Here is a 21,254-nt window from a genome sequence, read left to right as displayed (position 1 = left end):
TATTAAGGAAGTCTGTCACTGCATTGCATTAAGAACTGTCCTGTCACGTTAATTGTGTAAGAGAGGGCGCGTGCTTTAGCGATCGCTCTCGCCCACGCGCATGTCCTAACAGGTGAGCGCGCGCGCAGCTAGTCGCTCTCTGAGATTGTGACAGATGGAGCTGGTTTGACGCGGAGTCGGGATTTGAAAGCGTTTGGTGAAAACAGGAAGAAATCCACGTCTTTTCTTTTTTCATCTGCAATGAGAGGTGAACAGACTGAAGATGGAGAGAACTCAGCGAACTCGGTGAGCCCAAAGGATGACAGAACCAACATAACAAAGTGACATTTGCATCGGAATGCACGAGGAACTAACGTTAACACTAACCCCAATGATGTGCGAAGGCCAAAGCTGTACTAAAAATCTGGAATTTTAAAGTTACTTTTAACATCGTTTTTATTTAAACACTAGGTAGAAAAAAAAATAAAAAAGATTAACATAATATTTAGAAAAGAAAGAAAATACACCAAGAAGCTCGTATTCTAGTCAAATTTGAATTTTGGAAATTAATTTCTTAAGCTGCGTATTTACATGCTAAATTACTGGCATTTTGGTTTAAAGGCAAATTCAGCCAATATGACAAACAAATGTCTGATAAATAAAATGTTCACATTTTATGTCTGATGTCCTCAGTTGCTAGTCTCATAGGACACATGATTTATCAGTACATATTCCATTAAATAACGACATCATTCTGGAGTGTAACACTTCATTTAATCAGTAGGCTCTGTAGCCATTAAAGCAGCCTTCAGCTCTATCCATCGGCATTTCTAATTAACCATTCCAGCAGACAGTCATTGAGCCAAGCTTCTAATTATGTTATGTACTAAAGGTTAGGGTTTACATACAGTAGAACTTCCGTTATACTCTTTGTTTGCCTCATTTTTCTATTTGGTATTGACATAGGTGTGTGTGTGAGAGAGAGACCCAGTGCCTTAGTCACTCTGGTCTGGTGGCATGGTGAGTGGAATGATAAACAGAAGCCTGTGCTATCCATGTCAGCAACCTAAAATAGAGGCTAACTAAGAGGGTCTCAGATAGCCCCGGGGCTCCATATAAGTCTGGTCAGCCTGCTCTTGGCATCCTGTGTGTGTGTGTGTGTGTGTGTGTGTGTGTGTGCGTGTGTGTGTGTGTGAGTGAGTGATACCCTGACATGTCCACCTGCTGTTGGGTTAGCAGGCTTTATATAGCGCCGCTCACTCAGCAGGCTTATGTTATTACTTTCCAATACTTTATGTCTATGAGGTCTAAACATATGACGGCTTTTGAGAGTTTGTGTTTACAAATGTCGATGACCTGTACAAAGGTGGATGATGGGATGTTGCCATGTTGGGTAGCATTTGGTTTCCCCCCACCACATTTATTATAGTTTAAGTTTAGTTTAAAGGAAATGATTAGGCTGATATAGATTATTTAACATGTCACCCTTACCAAGAATACCCTTGTAAAACACAAAAAGCCTTTTTTTTATAATTTTCAATAAGAAAAATACACTTATTTGTCAGTGCAGTAAATATTAAGCTACCACGAGCAGCCAGTTAGCTAAGCTTGGCTGGAAACTGGGGGAAACAGCTAGTCTGGCTTTGTCCAAAACACGGTCCGCCTACCAGCATCTCTGACGTGTAAAAATTACAATTTGCCATTTTATGAGGGGGTTATGTGCTTGACTATTTGGTGGCTGAAACTAGTGTCTTCCTAGAGGAATCGGTCCATCATCAATCCTCTCTAACGCTCGGTAAGAAAGCGACTATAAGCATATTTCAAAAAATGTGTTCAATGCTGCTTACTGAAGCCGCTGAGTTTGGCTCTGTTTCATTAAGCCATTGTCATGACCCAGCTGACATGTGGACCTCATATAGGCATGACGATGTTGACATTTGGACATTTGTCCTTCAGCTCCATATAGACCCCATGTGTGTCTGCACACTGGGTCACAGGCTATAAGTGAGGCCCACGCATATCCTCAGGTGTTCCCAAGAATAGCATGTGGGACAAGGTGGACTGCAAGTGGGACTTTCTTGGGCAAAAAGTGGGATATCTGCTTGTTACCTCAAGGGGTTAGCCCACTTGTGGCCCAGTTTTGTCCATTTGGTCAGCCCAAATGGGAGTCAAATGCCAGTCCATCACTAACCCAAACTATGTGAGTACCACAAAGGACTTGTTGGCTGGAACGCTCCAAGTATCTCAAGCTTGACAATCGTTTCCCTTTTGTCCAATCCTTTCACTCAGCAGAGCAAAATCCTGATGAACCAGCTGAGGGAGATCACTGGCATCCAGGACCCTCAGATCCTCTACAAAGCTTTGAATGTAAGACCTAAGAACTCATCGTCAGCTTTTAGGAGACAATGGATGGTGGCTCCCTTGTGTGTACTATGTTATTTTGCTACAATGCAAGCAAGTGAATGGCCTTTCTGTGTAACTTAATCGAAGCACATAATAAGACATAGGCAACTGTTTCATTACAGATTCCAGTTGACCAAAAGGCATTTTTGTTAGATCTGTTGAGCTAAACAAATTTGCAATTCCTACAGTATGCTGTAAGACCACTTATGACTAAGATAACTTACTGATTAACATTACTATCCAACTCCTCTTTAGTTTAATTTAGTTGACAGTAATCACACTTATCCTCAACCCCCCCTATGACATGGGGGACATTTCAGAAATGATGTTACAGCCAAAATCCCAAATTCAAGTATTTGAGCCTTAGCAGTTGTGGTGTATTAAATATAAACATTAGCCGGAGGATGGTGTGAGAGAACAGGGTCTTTGGTGACCAGTGGTGTTTATTATGTTGTGAGCGTAAACGTGTTAAGAGATGTGTTAAGACAGACCATCCTGTGGAGAACATGAAAGTCTATTCTAAATGTCATGGGAATCCATCCCTAGAGCCATACTGCTAGTTGGCTAAAAAAACATAGCCCTTGCTGTTATTGTGTAATTAATGTTAAAGGAACACTCTTTGATTACATTAAAAGCACCCCCTGGGCGCCTAGTTTCCACCCAAGCACACCGCTTATGTTTTGAAACACAACTGCAAATGAAAAAATCCCTAGGAGCTTGAGTTAATAGGAGCCTCATAAAAGAGATAATTGACAAGCAGTACAATAAACAGTCTGGCTGACTGTTGTTCAGGCATCATCCAACCTGTTGCACCAGGGGCAGACAGAGAAACAGCAGGAGCTCACAGGTTCGGGAGGGGCACGTGCTCTCAGAGTTCTATACAAAATTAGAAATGGTTGTCTACTGCTGGTTTCCAACACAAAAAGGGTGTTCCCTTAATTAGGCTAGTTAACTGTATCTAAGTACATGCTTGTATTATTTTAATTACTCGGTGGTTGCTATATTTGTATTTGCATGCATTTCTTATTTGCTTATTTTGCTCTTGTGATGTATTGTATTGCTACATCTTCTGCAGATTAATGATATCTAGATATGTCGGGCCTTATCTTTTCCTTGTCCCCTCTCTTTAAGGACAGTCAGGGGGACATTGGAAATGCTGTTGGACTGCTGACAACCCAGTCTGCAGAGGTTCAGGATCCTGGAGAACCACAGGAGTTGGGGACCTCTGCGGAGGCCTGGGAGGGCCAGAAAGGTACATTGGGACAAAACAAGCGTGCACAAAATTCTGACTACATTTACTTGTTAGGATCATTTGTAGGCCTTTTCAGATATTGAATCTGAAACACTCATTTGTTCATTTATGTGTTAAAGTTTATGTAATCTGTTCTGCCCTATTGAAACAGTTTTTACTAGAATTGTGAGATCTTGCTGACACACTGCTGTCTGTTTTGTCAGGACTCCCTAAGGATGAACTGCAGACGGCCATAGAACTCAGCCTGCAGGAGTCCCACAATGCCCAGGAAGAGGAGAGAGAATTTAATAGGTACAAGAGAACCGGCTTTTCATGCAATGCTTCTTTGTTACTGGTGACTGTGATTTTTCAATTTTTTATTTACTGCTGACGTATCAAAATGGAGACAGTAGATTTTCCACTGGAAACAACAGAAGGGAATATGAAAGACTCAGCTGTTTCATATTCTCTGTACGTGTATAAATCAACCTGAAGCCTTGTCGAGCAGAGGTTGAAACAAATGGGCTGAAAGGCTAAAACAGATGCATTTACTTTGTAGCCACACTAGTGGAGTGGTTCTGGGGTTGGCAATGACGGTGAGTGGGTCGGTCGCTCCACCACTTTTGGCAAAGACAGAAATATCTCAATACCGTAATAACATTTTGTACAGACATTCATAAGCTTGTTATTGATGATCAGCTGACTTTTCATCAAGTCACACTTGCAGATCAAAGTTTTTAGTCATCCATTGGCTCAAAATGTGATGCAGTCATTAATAATTTACACACAATGAATAATAATGACTTATGTGAACCCCTGATTCTGTGTCGAGCGCAACCATCATTCTTTGGTTAATGACCAAATACCTGCATAAATCATGACATTCTTATCAGCTGTACTTTGTGTTTTGTGCTAAAATAGAAATGCATTCATGATAATCCTCACCTGCTAAACATCAGCATGGTAATAATTTAGCATGCATTTGTCCCTGTCTCACGACACAGTTTGTGTTTTCCTGAGAGATTTAGTCTTCTTATTCAACCTCTGCACAGGACAGGGAGTCTTGACTAAGTCCACCTGTGTTTAATACAGTTGTCAGTTCAGTGCTTTGAAATGGGTAATTTGATGTACTGCAGGGTTCTGGAGGCCAGTGTAGAGGAGAATGCAGCGAGAATGAAGAGGAAGAGATGCGAAGCCCAGAGTGATATGTGCAACCCTGCAGAGTGGATCCGTCAGGACGACTGGCCCGTGGGCATTCGCAATGTTGGCAACACCTGCTGGTTCAGTGCCGTCATCCAGGTGAGAATAAGTGTGAAAGATTGGTTACATCAAAGTGATGGGGATGTACTCTGCTTTGACACATGTCAGATACAGTCCCATATGTTTCCTTTTTGTTTTCTCTAACCTCTGTACATAACATTAGTAGTGCCTTGTAATATATATATAGTAAATATATTATAACACATAGCATATAGTCTGTTAAGCGCACTAGTGTCCTAGTGTTCTAACAGTGTCTCATATCCTGTTGCTGCTAAAACTTAAAATAGCTCTCAAACATTTATAGACTTGGAGTTTCCCTTCCAAGATATCTAACTTTAGTCTGTCAGAGGCGTCGCACCCACAGACTGTATAAAATGTGGACGAAGTCTCCGTGACGTCACCGATAGGTTTCTGAAGAGCCAAAGTGAAGCTCAAAGTGAGTGTTTTTTCGAACCAGAAGTGACCATATTTGGGCGAGAGGGTGGACCTGCGGAAGATCAGGCTCGATGAGGGCAGGTCTCGTTAGCAAAACAAATGCTAAGTTAGCACCATTTAGCTAGCTTTTGTTAGCCAGGTGCATCGTGAACAACTGTGATATTAATTGGGATGTCTTGTTTATACCTACCGGAAAAACAAACAAACAGCTGACTCCTTAAAGTGTCTAGTAGTACAACCAGTTCAGCTAACAAGCCAGGTATGGTGAGCGTAGACAGTACTGATACCTGCTAATTGAATAATACTAGAATTTCACTCTCTGAACAAACTGGAGCACAGACTCGTTCAACCAATCAATTTATTTGTCATATAAAATCATACAAGGTACAATTCCACTGAACACAACTGTGCATTATTCACCATAAAGCACAGCCTCCTGCAATTTTTCTTGCATAACTAAGCCTCACTTTTCTGTCTCATCTCTTCACTTACTAATGCTAATAGAGTTATTAGAAACATCAGGAAGAAAGGAAGAAGGTGTGGGGATATTTCTGCAAAATGAGAACATTTCTCTGAGCTGCTAATTCTATTACAACTCCATTCCAAACTGAATCGGGTCGTTCGGCAGAAACTGGAGCCCCCCCATTGAGATGCACAGGCTGTGTGGATAATTTAATAGCGAGTGATGTGATGATGGAGCGAGCAGTGGACATCCTGGAATGGACAGAGAGGAGACACTGATTGTTTGTCTTTGTTGAACTCAGATTTGCCACGACATTGATTTAGAAGTCAAACCACCAAAGGACAGGGTTTATTATCTGGGAATAGAAAAGGGGAAATGAGGCAGTGTTTGAATACAAATGGTGTTGAAATGATAGCCTTTTGTTTTTGTTTTTGTTTTCTGGTGTCGACACTGTTTGTTACAATTGAACTGGTTGTTGTAGATTCAACAGAGCCCGACTCTTGATAAAGCAGTCTCCCTTTAAAAAGTAATTATGCTATCAGATTGAGGCTGAGTGACCACATCATTCAGTTGTCAGCTCATATTCCCTCTGTTATCCTTTGTGGTATACATTACAGTAAAATGGAGATAAGCCATAATTGAATTTCCTACTTAAATGGAAATTTATATATCAAGATATTCATAAGTGCTCAGTAGCTTCGCTCACCACCACCACACATACTCTTATGTGTCATGAGAGGATCTGACTGCTATTAATGTATTTAGTTTATCACGAGTAACAGAAGCAGCTCATAACTAATTGACATGGTTGATGTGTCTGAGCATTATGTGTGAAATGAAATAAGAATACCATCAAATTCAGGATTGATTTTTTCAAAATATGTTCTCCAACAGTTACTAGTATAATAGTAAGACACTAGTATCCTTTAAGGTTAAGGAAATATTCTATTCTATAATAATATAAACTATGATTTTATTAAAACTACTAGAAAATAGAAATTTGCACCTCATTCATTTGATTGAAGAATCAATCTGATGAACTAAAAAACCTTATTTTTGATAAGAAGTTGTGCTGTATACAACCAGGGAAATGCTGTTCTTAGCCCAACATCAATGCTGAGTGCTTGCAATCTAACGCCACTACCTACTCTCATGCTTTTTGCCTCAAAGTCAGAGTACATTTCCCGTACGCCTTGTTTCCCAAAACCATCTGAAAACTGAGATGATAGTAAATCCTTGTGAAGCTTATTAAAAGGTTTCTCCCGAAGGCATCGTAACAGTATAGAAGAGATTACAGATTAATGAGTGCGTCCTACCCACTCGTAGAAGGTTTGGAGCATCTTAAGAAGCTCTGTGTCTTGCAGGAAGGACCGCAAACTACATGTTTCATTAAAGTCAGAAAACCACTTTTTACTTATTGGTAATTTCCCATTTTATTGTCATCTAAATCTGTTAAAACTCCCATGTAGTATCTGGTGAAACATATCAATGTAAGGCTAAATATCATTGACTGTGTTGTTCGAGGAACAAGTTTCTTCCTTGATCTTTCTAAGTTATACCACCACTGCAATGCATGACCACTGTTATCATGATTTGCCAACATCTGACCTTAACCGGTCCTTGTTTTGTTGTCTTGTTGCAGTCACTGTTCCACCTGCCCGTGTTCAGGAGGCTGGTTCTCAGCTACCATCTGTCTGAGCGAATACTGGAGAAGTGTAAGAGCCATTCTGTGAGTAAACTCATGCACAACAGTTGGTTACTCTGCCACTGCCGTTTTCACAGGAGATTTGTTTGAATAATTTCATGTTAAAACGTCTAATTCATACACATAAACATAAGAGGTGATCAAGCTGTGGAGATATTCTGTTATTATGAACATGTGTTAGTGTAACAGGGGTGAAGTTTGACTCTGAACTTGTGTTAACAGGACAAGAGGAACATAGCTTTCATGCAGGAGCTGCGCTGTCTATTTGCTCTCATGGTGGGCTCCACCCGCAGGTTTGTGGATCCTTCTGCTGCTGTGGAGTTACTGCGAGACGCCTTCAGGACCACCGAGGCCCAACAGGTACAGCACTTAACTTAAGGAGAGCTTAAAGTGTAGACAGGCTGCATCCTGTGATGGGAGGCCCCGTGTCTTAACTGCCTTCCCAGAGTGCGCACTGATGAGGTGAGAAGTGGGCAATGTTCTTAGCCAGATGTTGAGATGAGGTTGAAGCCCTTAGGAACATTTTTTTTTTTGTTAAGCTACTGTTTCCAAGATCAAGAATCAACTCATGTGACTTTATTAATTCTTTGACCCTGACTTAATCCTTTCCTATTACAACTTCACATCTCATCTTATCTCTTGTCTTCATTTCAGGATGTCAGTGAGTTTTCCCACAAACTGCTTGACTGGCTAGAGGATGCATTTCAGCTGGCTGCCAATGAGTAAGTTATATGTTGATGTCATCCACATTATTCTCTCTTTGTGTGCTGAATTACAATAATATAATGTCATGTTTTGCTTTCAGTAAGGTAGAAGACAAACAGAAAAACCCCATGGTCCAGCTTTTCTATGGTACCTTCGTGACAGAAAGAAGACATGAGGGTATGAGTTTTATATTAGTGTTTGTCACAGTGACATCAATATGACTTCTGTTCTCAGTCACTCACATCTATGTGACTCTGCTTAGGTAAGACGTTGTGTAATATCGAGCAGTTTGGCCAGTACCCCCTGCAAGTCAACGGCTTCAATAACCTGGATGAATGCCTGGAAGGTGCTATGGTCGAGAAAGAGATCGAGTCTCTGCATTCAGATCCCGGCGTCACATCTGGCCGTGAGGTAAACAATTTCAACAACCGACTAACAATAGAAGTTCTACGTATGTGGTATTTTCTGATGCTTATCTGGTGTCATATTTTCTCTTGGTTGTAGAGATGGTTCAAAACGTTACCACCAGTCTTGACATTTGAACTGTCTAGATTTGAATTCAACACCCAGCTGGGTCGTCCTGAAAAGATACACAAGAAACTGGAGTTCCCACAAATCATTTATATGGACAGGTGAGCTTTGTACAGATATCACAATCATACATGTGTACATTCCTACAGTTTCCCTTGTTTCTACGGGGCAAAAGGAGCTTCCACAGTATATAACTTTAAAGGACGCATGCCTGCACCACTTTTCACTAGGATTATCTCACAAACTTATGCCATCATAGGGCTGAGTGTATTACAAATGTATCGGAAAAAAATCAAGGTTGTTGCTTGTCTATTCAGATGTTACAACAAATCTTTCACACATGTACTGATCAGTTTTGGGAATTGCCTGATTTTTCTATGTACAGATATCTTCACAATAACATAGAACAGACCCATGAGAGGAGAGGAGAAGTGAAAAAACTCAAGGATCAACTAGCTGCCCTTCAACAGAAACTCGAGTGGTAAGTTACCTCTTAAAGCTGAGATGTGACTTTTAAACCTCTCTGCGTTTTGGAAACAAATCTTGTACAAATCGTGTCCTGTCTTTATTAACAGCTACAAAAACTATGGCTCTGGACCTACCAAGTATCCTCTGGCTGACATGCTGCAGTTTGTGCTGGAGTTCGCTTCCACCAAGCCCACAAGTGTTTCCCCGGCTGAAGATCTGAGACCAGCTTCTCCGACTCCTGCAAGCCACCCCTTTAGTGAAGTCATCTCCAAAGACAACAGGTTGAATACACAGAGGACCAGAGAACTGTACGAGCCAAGGCAATGGCCCCTGAATAAATGACTGTCGACAGACTTTTACTAGCACAGCATAAACAGACCAAAGTTCCTTCTTTACGAAACTTACATTACACCGAAACGTTCTCATTCTCATTTCCCAGTGAACCAGAAGACACAGATTCATTGGACGGTCCGGTTTCCAGTGTTGCCAGTTGTCAGCGGACCCCCATATACAAGCCCTTCACCCAGTGCAGACTCCCGGTTGACTGCCCACCACACCCAGCCCCCCACAGCGTCACTGAAGAAGAGCTGCTCTTTGTGAAGACCTGCCTGCAGCGTTGGAGGACAGAAGTAGAGAATGACATAAATGGTATGCTTCTATTACAGTGTACATGCTAACATTTCTTTTAAATAAAGGTCTATAGAAGATAGTCTTGATGTTCTTTAGCTATCTTAGCAGCATGGGCTCTGTTTTTGGGCTCTTTAGCTGCGAAATGCTTTTCCCAGGAAATAGATTATATGTCAATTGTCAAGCCCTGCTCTCCCAAACTGTCCTTTTATGAGGAAAATATTGGGTAAAAGAAATAAAAAAACCTAAAAGAAATTGATTTCCCCATCGCTATATGTGTACTTAATTTCTGTGGTTTCTTTCTGTGTTTTGTTTTTGTGTGTACGTGTGTCAGCGCTAAAGGCCAGTATTGACAGGCTCACTCAGACGCTGGAGGGCATGTACATAGACAACTGTCTCTGCCAGGTAAGACTTACACTCGCCTCATTCACTCTGACAAACAGCAATTCAATCACATGTTTTACAACTGGAGCTGCAGAAAGTGCATCGACGGAGATTCGATGAAACTGTATTGATCTCCGTGGAGGAACAGAAAATAATGTAACGTAAACAAGTCAACAGAATACAAATAAGATACAAGCAGATCTGATGAATGTTATACTGCAGTGAATACAGAGCTGCACAGTCACATCTCAGTAGTCTATATTGATCCCAATGCTGTAGGTGTTTTGTACAGTGGCGATTCAACGCTGTCTCCCACTGTCCTAATATTTAGGCACCCTACAGACTCCATGCAGTGCTCGTCCATGAAGGCCAGGCATCAGCAGGCCATTACTGGGCCTACATTTATGACCATGCCAACAAGCGCTGGATGAAGTACAATGATGTAAGCATCACCGAGTCATCATGGGAGGAGCTGGAGCGAGACTCCTTTGGTGGAATGACCAACGCCAGTGCCTACTGCCTGATGTACATTGATGACAGGTTACCCAACCTTGTCACAGGTACATCTCTGTGTGCTTATCAGTTATATGATTTGATTTTATCAGATTAGATTCATTTTTGAATAATCCTAGATTGAATGTCGGATGTGTGTTTTTGTCCATGTTTTTGTCCATGTTTGTCAGAAAGCATTCATAAATAATGTTCTTCCTTGCAAGCAAGAAACAGGATTATGTGTGCAAGGGAGTAAAAACAACACACAATCATGTAAAAAAGAGTGCTTATCAATTATAGAAGTTAAAAGAATACTTACATATTTTTAATGTAGCTCTGACTCAGCTAACCTCATGTTTAAAGGCTATTCCATAATGTTAGAAACTATAACAGTACAAGCTCAGTCCCTGTCTGTAATAAAAATGTAACTAATTATGTATTATGAACAGTGGCATATGGAAAAATGCCATCGTGTGTAATAACAATTAACTAATTCTCCTGTCATTTCTTAAGTACTTACTGTCAGCATGTGGATTTTATTGTGTAAGTCTATTACTGACACTACCCCACATCCACCTAGAAGACACAGATGATGAGACCGGCCAGGTGCTGCATGGCATGGACTCCCTGCCATCCGTCCTCAGACGCTACGTCCATGAAGACAACCGCTGGTTCCAGCAGGAGCTCAGTGAATGGGAGGAGCAGTTCTGCCAGACCGCCACCCCACAGGGAGAGTCTACAGCCTCTGCAGAGCCCCCAAACCCCAGTCCAGTCAATGTACACCAAACACCAGTTGAGCCAGCACCCCAGTCAGGACCAACCACTGAGGAGCCGGAGCAGGGAGCTTCTTCAGAGCCAGAACCAGACACAGAAGCGGCGAAAGACCCAGAGCCGGATCCCAGAGAGAAGCCTGAAGGTCTGTAGTGGTGGCTAGAGAAAAGGGAATGGGGCAAGGTTTTTATAGCCACTGTACAAGTAAAACTGACTACTGAACAGTACATTTTATCAGTCATGTGTGCGCTCTCACAGTCTCTCTCCTGTCTCTTTTTTTGACCCCAAAAGAATCTGAATTAACGCCACCACCATTACCCCAGAGCCCCGGCTGCCAGCCAGACGATACCAGCAGTGCGGCAGTCACTGACACCACGGGGCCCAGCCAGGGCTGCACCTCGGCTGAGAGAGAGCTTCAGTGTCAGGTGGGCAAGTCTGTGACTCCCCTGGGCAAGTTCTGCTATGCCCCCTGTAGAATATGGGTCAGTAATTCTAGGCCACAAAAATAAAGTGTGTACATCTGGGTCAAGGATATCATTTCACCACTTAGCATAGCAATGGAGGTCCAGGCTTAATGTCAGGCAGGGTGTAGAGAGTAATGCACAGATAAACTAAAGGTTAGGAGTGATTACTGCTATCAGCGGCTTTATTTGACAGTCAGTAGCTTGTTCAGAGGCATATCATATAATTTACACTTCATCACTTTTAGTTTCCGTTGTGGGAAAATATTCAGAAACACCAGTGCAGTTCAATACAACCTTGCATAGTCTATCCATAATTATTATTTTTTATTTTTTTTAACCTACAATGGCCCTATTTACACCATTGAATGAATCAGCACTTCTGTCAACAGAACATGATTATAAGCCTCATAAATATAAGATTTATTGTAAGCTGTTTCATTAGATGGCATTAAATAAAGTGGTAAACTACTTCATTACCACTTGTGTCCTGTCGACATATCGGGAGCTCCATTTGACACATTGATTTATCACATGCAAATGAATATTACTCCCTAAGTGTATTTCCAAATGTATTCAGCTGCAGACTGTCTGCTGACCCACCTGACTTTATATAATAAGATCAACCTTTCACTGGATACAAGGAGCTATTTTCAATTTCCTCAGCCAATTTGTTCCTCAGCCAATTTGTTCACCTGTTCACCGTTAAAATAGAAACACGTGCTCCACAACATTTTCCAGACTTTGCTTCACAGGTGTTTAAAATGCATACAGATGTGTAGATGAGGGTGGGTGTATTTCTACATGGAGGCACACTATGCAAAGCCCTGAAGAGGATTAGCGGATATATAGATAATGTATGGATGGAAGCCATAGTAATGTGCGTCTTGTTTCTCTGTCAAGACTTCTGGCCCTGAAGCAGAGCTCAGTAACCCGACACCATCTGACCTCCAAGTGAAGAAGGACGACACACAGGCAGCAGGCCTTGGCCCTCAAGCTGAAAGCGAGCCAGAGGCTTCCAGAGAGGCACCTGAACATGAAGCGAAGCAGCAGGAGGAGGAGAAGGAGGCGCAGGAGGTCCCGGCCAGACAGCGACAGACTGAGGACGAGGTCTCAGAAGTGGAGATCCCCAACGTGGGCAGGATCATGGTCAGAGCTGATGCTGATGGATACAATGAAGAGGTCAGAATGTGTTATCATGAATAAATAAATACAATAGAAGAAAGGATTTGTCTATTCCGAGTCTTCCGGGATGCAGATATTTTTTTTTTTACTCCTTTAATACATTATTATATTTTACCTTAGACTTGAGATGTGAATGCTTTTTTGTCAACTTGCCACGAGGTTTACTTTTTCAGATCTGATGTTACATTTATGACACCACCTTATAGATAGTTCCTCAATTAATAATTTAAAAAAATACCCCCCCAACTCAAACACAGAAATTAAAATGAAGGCCTGTACGTGTAAGCTGTTCCTGCTGCTCATTCACAGCTTTTTGTCTAAATGTTGCTGTTTTACAGTTTTAGCTTCTGACTTTAAGGATGTTTTCCATCTCTGACACGACCACCACCAGAGTCCTATTTGAGCAAAAATATATACAATACGTTTGCAACATCCCAGAATGTGGACATGTGGTGCAGCCCTCAACAGTTCAGGGTCTTTACACAGACATAATGAGCAGCTTTCATTCTCAAACGGTTTGCTGCCCAGCTGGTGTTATAATCTCATCTTCCCAGATGATGCTGACTCCAGCTATGCAGGGCGTCATTCTAGCCATAGCCAAGGCCAGGCAAACCTTCGATAAGGAAGGCCCTGAGGCTGGCCTCATCAAGGTATGTATTGCATCTCACATTCAAATCTACATTTCACAAAATAATTAAATAATCATGTTTTCTGAAATAGTTTTGCCACATTGCTACATTAAACTGCTTCCTTTACATTTAAGAGCAATCTTTCCTCTCTATATAGTTTTGAATAGTTATTTTTGTCCCACATATTTATTAGAATTAAGAACAGAAAAACATTCAGATGTAATGAGGTTAATTCATTCATTCATCAACACAGAACAGAACGTGTACTGTATTGAATAACATTAAGCAGCGCTTATAAGAGGATAAAAGGGCTGCTAAAGAAAAGCAGATATTAAATTAACTGTTCCAGATGTAAGAAGGTCAACGTCAATAACAAGATGAGCGTTTTAACCTCGTCTTTGAGCATTTTAGACTCATGAAATCCAAAATCCCTCACAAATGAATGACGGCACAGAAAATACTCAGAAACACAGAAAACATTGCAAATAGTGTACTAGGGTCTTAGTTATGGGTTAGTTATGGGATACAGGGTCATTGTATCTCATGACGAGATACTTGGGTTGTTACTTGAAGGCCAAAGGGAAATAAATGACTTGTTTATAAGTATTTCTGATGAGATTTCCAACTTTAGTAACCCATTATAAATGAAGAATGTATTAGCACCAAAACTGTTGTTGTATGATTCATTCAGAGGTCGATCAGTCACTGTTAGGTTGCATCAAATTAAATCCATCCATCTACCTTTTTATAGTTTTCCCACCATGAGCATATTGACAAATTGATCCATCTGTTCCCTCAGGCCTTCCACGAGGAGTATTCCCGCTTGTTTGAGCTCTCCCAGGAGGAGACCACACCCCAGGAGGATGCTCGTCTGCAGCACGCTCTGGTCTACTTCTTTCAGAACAAGGCACCCAATCGCATTATTGAGAGGACGCTGTTGGAGCAGTTTACCGACCGCAACCTGAGCTTCGATGAAAGGTACACACAGATACAGACAAATGGCTCATTGACGAGTCTCAGACATTATTATTTACATTGGGTAATGTTTTTAAAACTTCAAAACATGAGAATACAGATAAGCTATTGTCACAATCTAGGTGAGCTGACATTATAAAAGAAAGTGGATGAAAAACCCCAAAATCCAGAGAAACCTCTAAATTCTAAGACGTAATCATTTCCAAAATTCACAACATGTTTTTATGTGACAAAATATTCGACTTCAATCCGTATTTGTTGGTGTTAAGCCTTTCAAAAACAACGTATTCACTGCTGTCAAAAGACTCTTTGCTCTCCCACTCGCCGCACATAAAGGAAGGCACGCACTCCCATTAACTGGGAGGTCTAACAGCGGGTGATGATGACACAAAACACCACTACAGACATCCAAATCTTTATTCAAAAGCCTCAATAGAAGCTTCGAATGTTAAAAAAAAAAGACATTTGGTGCAGACCTTTTTCTGTTACATTATATATAAACAGGTTATGAGGCTAAAAGCATTAGGAGCCGTGATGAATTGATTTGAAAACATTTAATGTTCGAGAGTTTTCTATCTGGTTGTTTACAATGTTTACACATAGCAGGAGTAGGTGAGTAAATAATGTAACATGTGGCTTCACTCAGAGCAGCAGCACATCATAAGACTTAGAAAAACAGTCCTAGAGCATTCAGCATGCTTATACCGCCATCTAGTGTCCAGAGCAGAGAACTGCATCACAGTGTGACTGTTCCTGTACCAATCCTTTTGTAAATTAAAAGCATCCATGATGTCCTTTCTGTACATGCAGGGCCATCAGTATCAAGAGGGAAGCTCGAACCAAGCTGCGCCTCATCAAGCCAGATGACATGGATATGGATGAGTACTTGGTGGGCTGACCTCTGCCATTTTGGATATTGACAGATACACTGTTCTTTGGGGATTTTTCTGTCCCATTTTTTGTACTAATTTCGCTGGAAATGATTCTGTCTCTGCTGCCGTCTTTGATTGCTTTAAGTTCAAGAAAAGTATACAAATCATCGAAATGTAGACATAGACAGTAAATGTAAATTTGAGACAGACATTTGTCAAAAAAATATCGTCAATCAATCTTGCTACATACAGTATATGGCAGTGTACTGAAACAGCAAAGATATACGTTAGAGACATAAAATGAGGGACAGGCATCTGTTCAGTACAACTTCATGCCTATTGGACCAAAGGTTGACACACTTGAATGTAATACAAACTGAACATCAGATATGTCACTTATTAAAAGGATACATCTGTTGCTTTCTTGTTATTAGATTTGTTGACAGTAATACGAATACAGAATATCGCCAGCCTTGTCCTTTAAGAGAGGAGTGAAATGGAATAAATTACTGCCTCGCTGAGTGACAGAAACATGTGATCAGAAAATTGAGAAAACAGCGCAAATAACAAATGGAGTTTTTTGTCCTGTGTGCTCTTTCACAGCAGTGGCATGATGACTACAGGCTGTTCAGAACGGTGTTTGTCTACCAGCTGACTGGACTGGAGCACTACCAGCATGGGAGGTAGGTGTCGAATGTAAACCACCACTACACCGCCCGGCCAGCATGTGTCGGTTCAGATCAATAAATTGCAGATAATGACATGATGACCGTTGCTGTGTGTGTGTGTGTGTGTGTGTGTGTGTGTGTGTGTGTGTGTGTGTGTGTGTGTGTGTGTGTGTGTGTGTGTGTGTGTGTGTGTGCTGCAGGATGCGGGAGGCACTGATCTTCCTGGCTCATGCGTACGAGACCAACGCCACCCTGCTGAAGAATGGAGAGAAACGTGGCGTGGACAAGTCTCTTATTGCCGTTTACAGGAGGAAATGCCTCACTGTGAGTAAGGCGTGTGTGTGTGACTGCAGTACATTATTGTGAAGCATAACATCACTGAGCTCAATCCTTCTTCATAAAGGTTAGAATAACAATAAAGAGGTTGTTTGAATAAAAGTTGCAATATGAAAATGTAACTTTGATGATGGCCTGCTGCATTATGGGACATTTCAGGAGTCATCAGAATCATAGCAGTCGTCCTCTGGAAACTATCGGTGTCCATGTGACATTTCATGAAATTTAGCCAATCGTTACTGACATATCTTGCTCTGGAACAAACAGACTGGAGGACAAACAGACCAACATTGCTATATTTAGACTGTGTCACTAGCAGGACAAAGGTTTTAGATAAGAAGCACTTGGCTTAGTGTCCTACTTACAGTCTCAGTAGTTCATACAATGCAGTCAGCATTGCGGACATTTTTGTTTTGTTATATTTGAAAAAGTGACGATGAAGTTGAAGTTCAAAGTTCATCATTGACCCTGGAACCAGAAGTTGAGATAAAAACCTCACTTCAAATCCTGTTTAGTATCTGTTCTGGAGCTTCCGATCATATGGCATAAACATTTTTTAATTTCTCATTATCTCATGCTTGATTAGGGATGTAACTTTGCTACTCCGAGTCCTCCTTACTGTGCTCATTATCCCAGCCAATCTGCACCGCCCGATATGCTACAATAAGCATTAATGAACCACTAAACCCGACCCAAACTGCAAACTTTATGCATTATAGTAGCCCAATTGTCAGAACTGAAGACTGAGACAAGCTGAGTGAGCGCCACTGCCAAGGAGTGCAGTGTGAGTGTGTTTGAGAGAGAGAAAGAGAGTGACAGAGGGAAAGAGAAGAATGAAGGTGAAGAAAAACAATGCATATTAAGCTCTTTATTCATAGAATAATTAAGGTGATGGAGAATATCAGGTTTTGATCATTAACTTGCAAATGTATATATCAAGAGGCACCAACACGTAACCATAATATCTACTCAATATCAGGCAACTCATCTGATTATGCAATGTTCTTATAAACCGATCACACAACATGGTATGGTAAATACAGAGGAAATCCTCGTGACAATAACTTTTACTCTCTCCTCCATCCTCCTCCTCCCCCTCCTCCTCCTCCTCCACCATGCAGGCATTGAATGAAAGTGCATCCCGGTTGTTTTGCAGCGGTGAGGAGACCAATGTGGAGGAGGGCATCGCCATCATGGACGAGGCCGTCATCCCCTGCCTTCACCTGATGAGCCGAGACTCGGCTTTATCCCAGGAAGACAGCAACGCCATGGAGAGCATCCGCAGCCACTGGTGCTGCTGCCTGGGCCAGGACATGGATGGTAAGATCAGTTGAATTGACACATTGGTAGCTATTATTACAACATTATCAGGACACAGGAATGAAGATGAGGAGGTGTAACTTCTTCTCTGAACTGTGCCAGTAGCATTTATTTGCGTAGTTTAGTCTACGAAATGTGATATATATAGTACTAAATCGTCACACCAAGACTCATTCAAACACAAATATATATCAATAAACATTACAATAATTAGTCTAACAGAAACAGTAAGCTAGGGTTACATATGAATGAGCATATTACTCCTAAGAGAAAGTAAGTAGCTTCACATATGTGTCATAGACCAGGTCACAAGTGCGATGGCGACACCCTGTGGTTAGACAACGGCACTACATTTGAAACATATGAGTGTCACATTACATTACATTTACTTATTACTTCATCCAGTCAATTACAGCCTGAGCATTGTGACAATACTGGAAATACCCCTCATCACACTGGGCACATACAGACGTGTGGTTAAACGTACGAGATTCAAACATGACAACAAGCAATCGGCTCTTACTTTCTAGTATCAGAATCACAATCTGGACCACAGGAAGAAAGACAAGTGACTCCAAACTACAATGGAGTGCCAGTGCACGCTGATCTTGAGAACTCACTCTGTTCACACACAGAATCTGCTTATCAGCACCGGTAAAGCCCACCAATCAACACGTTCTGTATCATTGCTTTGATCTCTACACAAAAAAAGATTAGCGAGGTACATTCGTCATCTGTTATGCCTACAGAGCATCTTATTAAAGTGATATGCACACAGAAGAGTCCATGCCTTTTATACACCGATACTAACACTAACAAACATTAAACCAAAATGAAAAAGAAACAAAGCATTGTTACTGCTCTCCCTTTGTTTTCAGACTCATTGCAGGTGAAGCTGGGTGAGTTTCTGCCCCGGGTTCTGGACGGTTCAGCTGAGACAGTAGTTCTTAAAGACCCACCCAAAGTCCATGTCAACCAGCAGGCCCACGACCTGTGCAGTCGCCTGGCCGCTATCATCGAGTCCATCCACAGCACCTCGATAGTCAGCGTTAAATAAAGTCCCGAATGAATCCCCCAACAACCTCCTTGAGCCGTGCGTCCGACCTGCAAGCAACTTGGCCGATGATCCATCCTGTGCTGACAGACTGTGGGGTTGAGACAGCGTGTCGTTTTCAACGAGCCAAATCATGTATTTCATTTTATCTGCTGGTTTAGCATTGCGCATGCATATCATTGATGGTTTATCATAGTAAACTGTAAGCACTTTTTAGGGGTAGATAGAGGATGAGGCAGTGTTGTTACCACGTGATTGCTGGAAAAACCCTCCACAGGATGCACAGGTCTCGACATGATCATGAATCCTCTGTATTCTTCAGTGTATGCCTTCTGCCTGCTCAGCACCATCAGAAACCCCCAGTGTGCTAAAAATACAGTACGCTGTTTGTGTACTTTTTAAGTATACTTAAAAAATCATAATGGCCTTGAAGTAGCAGCAGGTTATGCAGAAAAGGCCCATATGGTAGCAACTCACTGTAATTGTTTTTTCTCCAACGCCCCGTCAGACATCATTTAACTTCTGAAATCATGTTTTAGACCTTCTGTGTCCAACTCTCTTTGACTATGAATACATCCTCTTAGTACCCACTCCACCCACCTTCTGTCATGGACAGTTTTGATAGTAGGCCTACGTGGTGACTCTTTTTCCGAACAACTGCAGAGAGAACTGTAAAGGTTAATATCACCGTAATCAGCTTCTCCTCGTAAAGGTCTTTGTGAAATCAAGCTGCCGAAGAAATAAGATGTCATCAGTAAACAAACACGGAAGCTTGAGACTGATTGGCACTCTGAATGTTTTAGTGGCTGGCAAACTTGTTAAATTTAAATACTGGCGACAACTGAACAGTTGTCACTGAATATTGTCACTTGATTGGTAGGATTTATTGTGTTGCTAAGCAGTGTGAATGCACAATAAGGCCTTTAATTAAACAGGGCTTTAAAAGAAAAACACTAGATTTGTACTCCACAGCAACAAATTTTTTTAAAATATATGTTTTATATTACTTTGTATTTTTCCAAAACAGGAAATTTTACTTGTAGGTGAAGCTAGTAAAGAAATATATCCACAGTAACTATGACGCATAAATATATGAAGGGCATATATGAAGGGCAGGGCATCCTGTACAACTTTCAAAGAGAGCTGCTCCACGCTCAGATGTGCTGATCGCAGTAGATCTGTGCACTCTAACTATCAGTCTGTGGAAACTCTTCTGTGTTTAGGTCTGACGGTGCCCTGTTGGACATGCACTTTGCTCAACAGATTTTTGTGTAAACTATGTAAACCCTCTGAAAGGAAAGATAACAGACAAGAGAGGAAATCCTTTTTTTTTTTTTTCTGGTGTCCCAGATGCAATGCAGTATCGCAAATGAATCCTCTGATTGAGGGTTTTCAGCCCTGCAACATGGAGCCAATTCTGGCTGCTGATTTCACGCTGCTTTGTTACTTGTACTCTGTGATGATACTCATTAAATGTTTTAAATACTCTGTGTACCCCATTATCATTGACTGCTTTCGCTTGAGTAAGATTTGCTAAAACTGCCCAGCTGTTGTGAGGAATAGAAGTGAAAATAGAAATGTATTTGTGAGCCATTTTTAGAGATTTACACCTTCAGTAGGAACTAATGGAAAGGTCAGGGGAGCTAAGTAGTATTGTGAGAGACCGACTAATGCGCTGTTGGTTTTGGTCTTTTAATGTGATTCAGTGACATTAAGAGAAATATAAAATACTTTCAGGCTTATCAGTTAACATATATAACTGTTTCCTGACCCCCAGCCATTTAATCTTTAATAATTATTAGGTCATGAGTGATTTTATTGCCACTGGCTTATTTTTTTCTCCCTCATGCACAGATGTGGTCCTTGCATGGCCAGCTGCAGTGACATTGCTTGTTCTACCTCTCAATCTGCCCGCCCCATGTCTTATCTTAAGTGCTGGAATTCACTGTTATTTTCATGGCTTTGGATGGCAATTGCACACATAATCTTTCCAAATTCTCATAAGCCCCTTCTATCTGTTGTGTAATACTTTACTACAACAGTGTGCTGTTTTTCAATCAAAGATGCAATTATACTAAGATCAAGATGATAGCAGTGAGTCAGGGTCAGTGCTGGGGTAGATTAAGCTCGGATTGTCACTAGTCTTTGTTCTTTATAACGCCTCTGTTGCAGGATGCGTGTCTATAGCTGCCCTAAAGTGACAGGACATGCATTGTTATTATTCCACCTGAAAGTCCATCATTTGAGGAATGTGGTGACATAAAAGTCCAACATTTCCTTTATTACATTTTGCAAAAATA

At 41.3% G+C, this 21,254-nt stretch overlaps 1 protein-coding gene across 1 annotated transcript; it reads left to right on the top strand.

Moving 5' to 3' along the window:
- The first annotated feature begins 240 nt into the window (after positions 1-240).
- usp28 (ubiquitin specific peptidase 28) lies at positions 241-20,442 on the top strand. The gene is made up of 26 exons (XM_076101408.1): positions 241-285; positions 2,269-2,346; positions 3,514-3,634; positions 3,838-3,925; positions 4,750-4,912; positions 7,414-7,500; positions 7,699-7,836; positions 8,131-8,198; positions 8,282-8,358; positions 8,444-8,592; positions 8,686-8,813; positions 9,098-9,193; positions 9,288-9,461; positions 9,620-9,828; positions 10,142-10,212; positions 10,523-10,751; positions 11,264-11,599; positions 11,746-11,879; positions 12,819-13,097; positions 13,655-13,750; positions 14,529-14,707; positions 15,515-15,593; positions 16,180-16,259; positions 16,445-16,568; positions 17,702-17,900; positions 18,779-20,442. The coding sequence occupies exons 1-26, from the start codon at positions 241-243 to the stop codon at positions 18,955-18,957; spliced, it is 3,606 nt and encodes a 1,201-aa protein (XP_075957523.1). The 3' UTR covers positions 18,958-20,442.
- Positions 20,443-21,254: the final 812 nt, after the last annotated feature.

This window comes from Anarhichas minor, unplaced genomic scaffold (genome assembly GCF_050575085.1).
Source record: "Anarhichas minor isolate MPS153535 unplaced genomic scaffold, ASM5057508v1 ptg000027l, whole genome shotgun sequence".
Classification (NCBI taxonomy): domain Eukaryota; kingdom Metazoa; phylum Chordata; class Actinopteri; order Perciformes; family Anarhichadidae; genus Anarhichas; species Anarhichas minor.
Note: the sequence above shows the minus strand (reverse complement) of the source record. Positions and strands in the feature narration are given on the sequence as shown.

Bases quoted from the DNA above. Each gene is read 5' to 3' on its own strand.
- usp28 (XM_076101408.1), top strand. From the start codon at position 241: ATGAGAGGTGAACAGACTGAAGATGGAGAGAACTCAGCGAACTCG. The intron at 3,635-3,837 runs GTACATTGGGAC...CTGTTTTGTCAG, and splicing joins GGCCTGGGAGGGCCAGAAAG to GACTCCCTAAGGATGAACTG. The intron at 8,593-8,685 runs GTAAACAATTTC...TCTTGGTTGTAG, and splicing joins GCGTCACATCTGGCCGTGAG to AGATGGTTCAAAACGTTACC.